We start from the raw sequence: 12,027 nt of genomic DNA, 5'->3' as shown, positions 1-12,027 counted from the left end.
TTTATAGTTTTTGTGTAAGGGTCTTGTAAATCTTTAATTGTATATGTCCCTAATGATTAGATATTTTTTGATGCCAATATAACTTGTCATGTCTCATTTTTATTTATTATTGTAGTATATAAAATGTCATTTTATTTTTTGGATAATTGAATTAATTTTGCTTAACTTACTAATAATAGTTTGGATTTTTAAAAATTTTCTTCATACACTATGGTAATCTAAACATAATGTTTTATTTTTCCCTTTCTAATCATGATGTTTATTGTACTGACAACTACCTCTGCACAGTGTTGAATAAAAGTGGTGATAGGAGGCATCCTTGTCTTGTTCCTGATATTAAGGCTAAAGTTTTCATATATTTGCATCTATGAGATGTTTATATGATTTTTCTTTATTTTGTAAATGTGGTAAATTACTTGATTTTCAGTATTAAAACAAATATATTTCTGGAATGATCCAAATGATTCATGATATATTATCTTTTAAATATATTGCTTACAATGCTTTCCTAATATTTGTTGGAATTTTGCATTATGTTATTTATGAGTGATATTGATCTATAAATTTCCTTCCTTGGCATAAATTTGTTGGTTTTTGTTCTTAAGGTTAAATAGGACTCATTAAATGTGTTTGAAAATATTTCCTCTTTTACTGTTCTCTGAAAGAATATGTGAAAGATTAACGTTATGTCTGAGTTAAATGTTTGGAAAAATTTCCTGCTAAAGAATTCTGAGCCTGACTATTTCTTTGTGGGAATTTTGAATTTCAAATTCTCTTTCTTTCTTTCTTTCTTTCTTTTTTTAAAATTAATTAATTTATTTTTGGCTGTATTGGGTCTTCATTTCTGTGTGAGGGCTTTCTCTAGTTGTGGCCAGCAGGGGCCACTCTTCATTGCGGTGCACAGGCCTCTCACTATTGCGGCCTCTCACTATTGCGGCCTCTGTTGTTGTGGAGCACAGGCTCCAGACGCTCAGGCTCAGTAGTTGTGGCTCATGGGCCTAGTTGCTCCGTGGCATGTGAGATCTTCCCAGACAAGGGCTCGAACCCATGTCCCTTGCATTGGCAGGCAGATTCTCAACCACTGCGCCACCAGGGAAGCCCTGAATTTTGTTTTTAATGTTCGTTTGTTCTTTGCTTTGATTTTCTTCATGTAATTTGCTACCTTCTCTCAACTCTTCATTTTTTTTTGATTCTTAAAAACAAAAATTTCCTTCTAACTTGTATTAAGGCAGTATGTATTGCACTTATTTATTCCTGTGTCCTTACTAGTTTGTTTCATTTCTAAAGTGTTTTATTTTACATATATTTCTTCCTTGATTTCTATCACCTCATTTCTCAGTGTTTCTAATTCTGATTTATGCTGTTCATGTTTTCTATAATTTTCTTTATGTGTTTATCTCCATTTGAAGTACTACATTGCAGTTTAGATCTGGTTTTTAGTATATGTTTTGTCATGCTTTCATTTCCAGTAGGGGTATTAGTCTGTCCTCTAATCTCCTTTTTAATGGTAACTTTGTATGTAATTGGACCTCGATACCTTTAGTTTTCCTGAAATTTGAAAGGAATTTGGTTTCAAACAGCTTTTCTAGCTTCACAAAACTCCTACCTCTGTTTAGTTATACAGTCCTCAAAAGTATGGCAAATTGTTGCTGAGACTTCTGGCTTTGCTTCTCTCTCCATTTTTATCTGGACTTTCTCTTTTCTTTGTCACTGTTTGTTCCAAGCAAAAGTTGGGCTCACATTAATTTCCCTTCTCTCCAGCATTAGGCTTTTCAGCACTTAGCTGTCTTTGCATCTCTACAATAATATCAAATAATAATTTTGTATTTTATTTACCCTTTTTGGTTCTCAGAGGTATTTGTCTGTTATAAGTGACTCCATTTGAGCTGGAAGTAGAAGTTCTCATACCTGATAATAATTGCTGGATATTGTATAGGAACAATTAGTGATAACTTGAGGCTTTGAATGAATTTATATTTCTTCAGAGTGGGTTTACTTTTGCTTCTGGGGAGACAGCTAGGCTAGAAAAATACACTGTAATCCAGTTAAAGATTTGACTGACCCTAAGTTGAGTTTTATTCCTCCTGAGGATTAATTTTGTAATTCATCTTTACTCCTTGGTGTAGCCTTTGGAGATCCTGACCCCAAACATTAGTTACTTTATTTTTAATCCCTATTTTAAAAAGTTAAAAACATATTGAAATGTCAAAAGAAATATAGAATGAGCATGCATGTATTTTTTTTAACTCCATTGTCTCTCCTAGGTGGATGAGACTGCGGAAATTTCTGCTCAACTTGGCTTCTCTTTTTCAAATACAGGGTCCTACAAGGCTCCTCTTTTTGCTTCTCTTTTTTTCCAGGTTTTTGTTTCCACAATTTATAAATTTTTGTTAGCTCTCTTGTGCGTGCAAAAACCTTGTTTTAATATTTCATTTGACTTTTTTAGTTGTTCTCAGGAAAAGTTGGTCTGAAACAACCTAATTTGCCATAGGCGGAACTAAAAGTTTATTCTGACTCCTTTTGAATGAAAATAATTTGTAGACTTAACTTTGCATGTTTCTACTTTCCTGTAAAGTTCTCAACAAAAAATTAAAATGAATAAAACTCACAAAAATAAGCATTGAGAATTTAAGAATCTCCATGTTGAAACTATCCTGAAGATCTGTCTTATATACAGTAATTTCAGGAAGGGGAGGAAGAGTGTTGCATCATAAAGAAAGGCAGTAAGAGAATTTAATAATTCAAAAAAAAATCTAGGAATTATTGATTTGGAGGAATTTTAAGATAATTGATTAAAATTAGTTTTGAGTATATGAAATTAATTACTGCCTACTTTTTAGTGAATGCCAGTCAACAACATTTATTGCACGTGTCTATAGAACTGCTTTTTAAATATTCAAAAATTTCAGAGTTAGTCTGAATACATTTTTCAAGTTTATTTCAATTAAATTTAGGTAATCATCTAAATAAAATAATCTAATTTAAAATAACTGAGCAGATTAAAATAATAATCTGCCCAATTTGTTTAAAAATATTTTTCTCACATAAATGAAAATCTCACTGGTATGTGACAAAATTAACCCATATTCCCTAGTAAAGACCTCATGGATAAATTGAGTCCATTTTTTTAATCTCTTCACATGGTAAAATATGTCACTAATCACAGAATTAATAGCCATGAATGACATAGTAAAAACAGTTCCTTACATTATTGTTATTTTTAAAAACATGATTTAATATTAAATGTTTTAAGTTTGAAAATACTATAATTTTTTTAATTGATGGAGTTTAGTCTTGTCTATATTTTATGTGTGATAATTACAGAGATATAATCAAGGTGTTCTTTTTTTGATGGTAATTGATTTAGGTTCATTTCTAAAAATAAAACATCCCCAAAAGTGAATGAAATTTCCTTATGTAAAATATTCTGTCTTAACCAAGAATATTAGAAGGAAGTCAGTTTACTTCTCTTTCTCTCTCTGTTTATGTACATTATAACTACATCTCATTCATCTATAATAATGTAAGATCTAGACAAAATCTTCAGATTTTCTACTTGTCTTCTTTTAATTAAGTGAATTTCAGATCACTGATTTGTTAAAAAAAAAAAAAAAAAAGTCTTGGATAAAGAGTTACATGACAGAACTCTTATCTTTTTCCCTCAGAGGAAAAGGTCCATGGATTCTCTGGTAATCCCAGTGTTTAACTCCCAGGAGGAAGTGTTTAAGAATATAAATCTTCAATTTTGGTTGTGTGTGTATGTGTATGTGAGCATGTGTGTGTGTGCGTGCATGTGTGTGCACTTGTGCATGCTTCCACTTGGCATCCTTTATGCAGGTTAGATATGTATAGCCCTAAATTGACTGGTTTTTTTGTTTGTTTTTGTTTTAGGTTTTTGTTTGTTTGTTTTTTTGTTTTTTACTTTGTCTTAATATTCTATCTGCACTATTCAGTTTATCTACTCTTCTTGTCTAATCTCTGGAGACTGTCCTCTATATATCACTGCTACTAAGATTTAATTCTAATTTAATAACTGAAATAAAGATGTGCACTAGTCCACGTGACCTTTTTTCTTCATCACTTTCATTTTAGTTGACAAATGAATGTGAGATTGGGTGATTGTTCTGGGCCTTCACCATATATTAAACCTTCTTGAACATTTTTCTCATAACAGAGTTCATTTGCTTGGTGCAATGAATAGTTGAATGTTCTTTCCAGTACTGTTCTTCTGAAGGAGTTTAACAGTTAGTTGATTTAAAAATCAGAAGTATTTCCATTCTGTTATTTTCTGTAAGATTTGTTCCTAAATTGGAAAAGCAGGTATTTATCCGATTAGCTCAAGCATAAAACAAAGGAAATTTTTCAATGACTTGATTGTGAATTGTTTTTTATTTTTTGCTTAAAGTTTTACAAGAAACAGTGTTTTATTTTCTAACACAATTAACAGTTTACATACTTTTTCAAATGACTGAGAACTTTCACACTTGGTAAGTAAAAAAATTTTTTTTCTAACAGTTTTCAATTTATGAAATGAGGAAACTTAATACTGTATAATTATGTTAAACTGCTCTGCTGTCCTCATATTTAGATATGTTCATTGTGCCAGAGGTTATTGTAATCAGGCTTGTAGGTACTTCTGACAACCTAGTATTGTTGATATTCAGAAAAAGATGTTTTAGGATACAAATCACAATTCTTTCAAAAGTAGCTGTTTCTGGTGTGTACAATTAACAAATATTTTTAGTAATTGTCTTGCCTCAAAATTTTAACCCTCTCTGATCTGAACAGAATTATATGCAGCTGTACATTTTCCAAAGAATTAGAAAATCTTTATTTAGTGGTAGCATTAGCTAAGACTTAAATTTTATTTCAAGTCAAGAAGATGAATCACTTGGTTGATAGCTAATATATTCCATCCTCTGGGAAAGAACCAACATATTTCCCATGAGCTGAACTAATCATAATTTATCTGTGGATTTCTTATTATTGCCAGTTTTCACTTTTCATAACTGAATGACTTAAAAAACTGGAACACTGCTTAAAAGTATTATGCTTCTTATTTTAAAAGTAAAATATACTGCAAGGAATTAGGAAAACCCACAAATACATAGTGAAAAAAAGCAATTAGAATATAGTTGATACATTCTGGTATACTTCTATTTTTCTTTGTATTTACATATTATATATATATATATATATATATATATATATACATACACACACATTTTAATCAAAATTGGTATTATACTATAAATTTTCCTTGTTTTTTTTCTGTGAAGAATATATTGAAAATCACCTTAGTTAACCATTTGTTTAATTTTGTAATTGTATGAACCAAACAGATATATATATTCTGTGCCTAAATGGAGCTTATTGTCTAGTAAGGGAAATATAAAACAAATAAAAGTATTAATATAATTCCAAGTATAAGTTTTATGAGGGAAAACAAACAGGGACTATGAAGGAGAATAATAGTAGGGCTGGGGGACCTACTTTAGACTGGGTGTTTAGAGCCAGAGGCTGAAAGTATTAAAAAGAAGTCAGCCATGCAAGCATGGTGTTAAGAACATTCCACGAAGAAGAAATAGCAAGTACAAGGGCCATCGGATGGGAAGGGTTTGGTGTGTAAAATGATGTAAAAGAAGGCCAGCTGTCTGGAGCAAAGAGAAAGAGGGGATACTGGCCCATAATGAAGTTTAAGAGGTAGACAGGGGCAAGTCTTATAGACCAAATAAAAGAGGTTTTATTTGAAGTACTGTGGGAAGCTATTAAAGATTTTTAGGGTAGTGAAATTGCATGACTGTGTTTACATTTTTCAAATGTTTACTCTGGATGTTATGTGGAGGATGAATTGGAGGCGGAACAAGAGAAATAGGATGCTCTTGAGGTGGTCCATGAGAAGGAAGAAAATCTTGAATTAAACTGATGACAGGAGATAGGGAGAGAAGTGGACACAGTTGTGAGATATGTTTTGGAGTTGAAATTGACAATTTACGAGGTGGTGACAAGTAGGGTTGGTTGGTTAAAAAGGAGTTGAAAAGGATGACTCTCATTTATGGCCTAAGGAATCAAGTAGATGGTGATATCATTTATTGACAAGGGGTAGACTCAGTAAGGACCAGGATTGGGTTGGTGCTTGTGGTATAAAATAAATATTTAAAATTTAAATGTTAATTCTCGTGGTCCCATAAGACAACTACACATATAAGTCTAGAAGATAGTTGTATGCATGAGTCTTTACTTAGAGGGAAATCTGGGCTGATGATGTACATTTTGGAAGTTATCATCATGTAGATGGGATTTAAAGCCAAAGAATAGATTAAATAACCTAATAGAAAAGTGAAGATAGACAGATGAAGAGGGCCTGGTATTGTGCTCTGACAGTGAGAGATTGCATGTCTGAGAATCGAAGAAGAAGGAAAAAACAGGGCATTGTGGTGTCAAAAAACCAGAAAAGCCTGCTTCAGAATGGAAGGAATGGACAGTTTTGTCAAATGCTGCTGAGTAGTTGGATGTGATGAAGGCCAAGAAGTGACCACTTGATTTAGCAATATGAAGATCACTGGTGACATCATCAAAAGCAATTTCAGGGCTGTGTGTCAGAAGGCATATTATAGTAGATGTTCATAATTTATAGGTGGTTAGTGGAAATTTTAATGGCTGCATATTAATCTTCACTTGAGATAGCAAAGTATACTCAGCCACCCATGTTGCTGACAAGCCATTGTTCCCTAAGACAAGCTTGTTTTAATGGCTTCTAGGTCCAAGTTGCTGGCTTTGCAACTCAGTGAACCTTACCCTGAGAATTCCACTCTAACTTCTTCCCTCTGAGTGAGGGTTTGAGTTAAAATCCACAAGAGGGATTGGGGTGCTGGGGAATATGGGTACTACCTGAGTTTTTCTTTGAGAGTGTTGTACATTTGCTAGTCTGATATTCTCTGCTCTGGTCTGGAAACCATTTTGGCTCCAGGCAGTAGAAAGGCTGGGAGGGCCCAGGCTCTCTCTGGTTCAGATTTGTACTCCTTGACCTCTACATTGCTTTTTTTGGGTGCATGTGTACTGTCAACTTGTGTTTTTTGGTACATGCTCTTATTCCCATTCCCTTAAAATTAGAAACCATGGATAGGCTCATTGTTGAATCTTCCCAGGGCCTAACATATTCTATGCTGAAATAGGAGAGAGTCCTAGAAAGAATGAATGTATATTTTGTAGCCAAAGTGACTTAGGTTTGGACCCTCTACGTCAATTTTCTCATCTTAAAGTAGGACTACTAACACCTACCTTGTGGGGTTATGGTAAAGATTTAAAGTAATGTGTGAAAAGTGCTTAGAACAAAGTAAAGTACACAATGGTGGTTGTAATTATTATTATTGTTCAAATAAATGTTCAGTATTTTGAAATGTTTAATAATTTACCTGGGTTATGATTTGCCTTTATGATTTTGGTCCAAGATATGAAACATTACCTAATGCATAAGCCTCTGCAAACTAGTTCCTTTTCAGATAGTTAGTAATAACCATAATCAATCTTTTGTCATCAATATTTTTTTAAAAAATAAATTTATGTAATAAAGACACAGATGTAGAGAATGGACTTGAAGACACGGGGAGAGGGAAGAGTAAGCTGGGACAAAGTGAGAGAGTGGAACAGAATATATACACTACCAAATGTAAAATAGATAGCTAGTGGGAAGCAGCCTCATGGCACAGGGAGATCAGCTTGGTGCTTTGTGACCACCTAGAGTGGTGGGATAGGGAGGGTGGGAGGGAGACGCAAAAGGGAGGGGATATATGTATATGTATAGCTGATTCACTTCGTTATACAGCAGAAACTAACACACCATTGTAAAGCAATTATACTCCAATAAAGATGTTAAAAAATTTATGTATGTATGTATTTTTCGCTGCATTGGGTCCTTCGTTACTGTGCATGAGCTTTCTCTAGTTGTGGCGAGTCGGGGCTACTCTTCATTGTGGTGTGTGGGCTTCTCATTATGGTGGCTTCTCGTTGTGGAGCGCAGGCTCTAGGCACGTGGCCTTCAGTAGTTGTGGCACACAGACTCAGTAGTTGTGGCTCGTGGGCTCTAGAGCGCAGGCTCCATAGCTGTGGCTCGTGGGCTCTAGAGTGCAGGCTCAGTCGTTGTGGCTCACGGGCTTAGTTGCTCCAGAACATGTGGGATCTTCCCGGACCAGGGTTCGAACCCGTGTCCCCTGCAGTGGCAGACGGATTCTTAACTACTACACCATCAGGGAAGTCCCTGTCATCAAGATTTTGTTTCATAGCTTTATTATCACAATTTATATGATAAGCTCATGACCTTTACTTTATGGTGGATTAGTAGTTTTCTTATTCCTCATAAAAAGATAGTTTTGCCTTGAACTTTAGTAGGAGTTCTCTGATAAGACAGCATGCATAATGCTGTTCAGAACTAAAGGTTAAAATTCCCTCTTTAGAATACCATGTTAGCAGGAGGGGAAGAATGTAAGCCAAATACAAAGAAAGAGATATAAAGTTTATATTTTTGCTCTACCTTTGGAAGCAGTGCCTTATGGCCTTCCTTCACATTGAGAGGAAGGAGTTCTGTTTATTGGTTTCCACTTCCCCTAAGATGGAGAAACTTCTATTTTCTAAGCAAAAGTGTAGTAGGGTAGCTTAAAAGCATGCAAGAATCGTAGGTCTCGTTTTGGCTCTCTAGATACTATAAAAATTAAAGCAGAACAAAACAAACAAAAAAATGATTGAATTGTGTAAGAGATTATAAGAAAGATTGTCCCTGAACATGGCTAATAAACTTCTGTGTCGGCTTCCGTGGTGGGGCAGTGGTTGAGAATCTGCCTGCCAATGCAGGGGACACGGGTTTGAGCCCTGGTCTGGGAAGATCCCACATGCCACGGAGCAACTGGGCCCGTGAGCCACAACTACTGAGCCTGCGCGTCTGGAGCCTGTGTTCCGCAACAAGAGAGACAGCGACAGCGAGAGGCCCGTGCACCGCAATGAAGAGTGGCCCCCGTTTGCCACAACTAGAGAAAGCCCTTGCACAGAAACGAAGACCCAACACAGCAAAAATAAATAAATTAATTAAGAAACTCCCACCCCCAACATCTTCTTAAAAAAAAAAAACTATTCTGTGTAGAGGACTGCTTGATTATGAACTGAATATGAACACATATTCTCATAACCTAGCCCTCCAGTTGTAAGAATAAGTATTGGCCTAGTTATACACTAGGTTAGGAAGAATGTTTGTGATAAATTTAAATTTAAGGTGGAAATAACTTCTCTTGATTGGAAAGGGATTTGGCTTTCAAGTGGGGAGAAAAGTGGAGGAAGTGTTATTGTTGTTATATGAATTTTCAGAAACTGCTTTTCCAGTAAATGTGAATGAACTCACGGCTCATTTTCTGAATTCCCTGAGTGAATAAGAGGGATGATTTGATCTCTAAAAGCTTTTCTGAGGGCTTTATTTTTTCCAAGTCATTTGGATATTCATTGCTTATGTTTTCAAGGAAATATATTAATAATAAGCACTATACTGCAATAAGTAACCATGCAAGGCTTGATTTTAACCTCTCTCTCTTTTCCTCAACAGTTTGGAAGGACTGAAGTAATTGATAATACCTTAAATCCCGATTTTGTAAGAAAATTTATTCTGGACTACTTTTTTGAAGAAAGAGAGAATCTTCGTTTTGACTTGTAAGTTCCAGTAAAACTTGCATTTTAAAAAATGATTTTTTAAGACTACATCCATAACATAAAGTTGGGTCCTATGGATGTACTAAATACTAGATTATATTAGCAGGAAATCAGATTAATTCTATTTAGAGTGTGGTCTGAGCACCATCCCCAGCATTGCTTTGCATTTTATAGATTTTCTGATACCTGTTTATTGAAAATATAAGTGATTAATTTAACCATGTAGAAATGCTGGGTGGTATATATGGACATTCTTTCAAACGATCCTATGCCTCAGCAGGTTTCTTACAAGTTCTACTTATACTCCAAGGTGATCCTCATATATTCCCATGGCTGACATTTCCCAGATCTTGGTTTCTCTCAGCTGCTTCTTTATAGAGTACATGGATCTCTGTCTAACTATGGCACCCTTTATCTCTTTGTGGACTCATATTCCAAGCCTCAGGATGCTAAGCTAGAATTTTTTTTTTCTTTTAAACATCTTAATTGGAGTATAATTGCTTTACAGTGCTGTGTTAGTTTCTGCTTTATAACAAAGTGAATCAGTTATACAAATACATACATTCCCATATCTCTTCCCTCTTCCATCACCCTCCCTCCCAGCCTCCCTATCCCACCCCTCTAGGTGGTCACAAACCACCGAGCTGATCTCCCTGTGATATGCGGCTACTTCCCACTAGCTATCTATTTGACGTTTGGTAGTGTATATATGTCCATGCCACTCTCTCACTTTCTCACAGCTTACCTTCCCCCTCCCCATATCCTCAAGTCCATGCTCTAGTAGGTCTGTGTCTTTATTCCCGTCTTACCCCTAGGTTCTTCATGACATTTTTTTTTTTCCCCTTAGATTCCATATATATGTGTTAGCATACAGTATTTGTTTTTCATTTTCTGACTTACTTCACTCTGTATGACAGACTCCAGGTCCATCCACCTCACTACAAATAACTCAATTTCTTTCATTTTATGGCTGAGTAATATTCCATTGTATATATGTGCCACATCTTCTTTATCCATTCATCTGTTGTTGGACACTTAAGTTGCTTCCATGTCCTGGCTATTGTAAATAGAGCTGCAGTGAACATTTTGGTACATGACTCTTTTGAATTATGGTTTTCTCAGGGTATATGCCCAGTAGTGGGATTGCTGGGTCGTATGGTAGTTCTTTTTGTAGGTTTTTAAGGAACTTCCATAGTGGCTGTATCAATTTACCTTCCCACCAACAGTGCAAGAGGGTTCCCTTTTCTCCACACCCTCTCCAGAATTTATTTTTTGTGTAGTTTTTAATGATGGCCATTCTGACCAGTGTGAGATGATATCTCATTGTACTTTTGATTTGCATTTCTCTAATGATTAATGATGTTGAACATTCTTTCATGTGTTTGTTAGCAATCTGTACATCTTCTTTGGAGAAATGTCTGTTTAGGTCTTCGGCCCATTTTTGGATTGGGTTATTTGTTTTTTTGTTATTGAGCTGCATGAGCTGCTTGTAAATTTTGGAGATTAATCCTTTGTCAGTTGCTTCATTTGCAAATATTTTCTCCCATTCTGAGGGTTGTCTTTTGGTCTTGTTTATGGTTTCCTTTGTTGTGCAAAAGCTTTTAAGTTTCACTAGGTCCCATTTGTTTATTTTTGTTTTTATTTCCATTTCTCTAGGAGATGGGTCAAAAAGAATCTTGCTGTGATTTATGTCATAGAGTGTTCTGCTTATGTTTTCCTCTAAGAGTTTTAAATTGTCTGGCCTTACATTTAGGTCTTTAATCCATTTGAGTTTATTTTTGTGTATGGTGTTAGGGAGTGTTCTAATTTCATTATTTTACATGTAGCTGTCCCGTTTTCCCAGCACCACTTATTGAAGAGGCTGTCTTTTCTCCACTGTATATTCTTGCCTCCTTTATCAAAGGTAAGGTGACCATATGTATGTGGGTTTATCTCTGGGCTTTCTATCCTGTTCCATTGATCTATATTTCTGTTTTTGTGCCAGTACTATACTGTCTTGATTACTGCAGGCTTGTAGTATAGTCTGAAGTCAGGGAGCCTGATTCCTCCAGCTCCATTTTTCTTTCTCAAGATTGCTTTGGCTATTTGAGGTCTTTTGTGTTTCCATACAAATTGTGAAATTTTTTGTTCTAATTCTGTGAAAAATGCCAGTGGTAGTTCGATAGGGATTGCATTGAATCTGTAGATTGCTTTGGGTATTAGAGTCATTTTCACAATGTTGATTCTTCCAATCCGAGAACATGGTATATCTCTCCATCTATTTGTATCATCTTTAATTTCTTTCATCAGTGTCTTATAATTTTCTGCATACAGGTCTTTTGTCTCCTTAGGTAGGTT

General features: G+C 35.0%; 1 protein-coding gene across 1 annotated transcript in view; it reads left to right on the top strand.

Moving 5' to 3' along the window:
* Nucleotides 1-12,027, top strand: part of CPNE8 (copine 8) — a 249,780-nt gene that overhangs the window by 64,951 nt on the left and 172,802 nt on the right. Inside the window, 1 exon segment of the mRNA XM_059082256.2 lies at nt 9,587-9,690. Within this exon segment, the coding sequence (XP_058938239.1) occupies nt 9,587-9,690 (104 nt within the window).

Source organism: Kogia breviceps, chromosome 12, assembly GCF_026419965.1.
Source record: "Kogia breviceps isolate mKogBre1 chromosome 12, mKogBre1 haplotype 1, whole genome shotgun sequence".
Taxonomy (NCBI): domain Eukaryota; kingdom Metazoa; phylum Chordata; class Mammalia; order Artiodactyla; family Physeteridae; genus Kogia; species Kogia breviceps.
The sequence above is the reverse complement of the archived record's forward strand: the minus strand, read 5'-3'. Positions and strand labels throughout refer to the sequence as shown.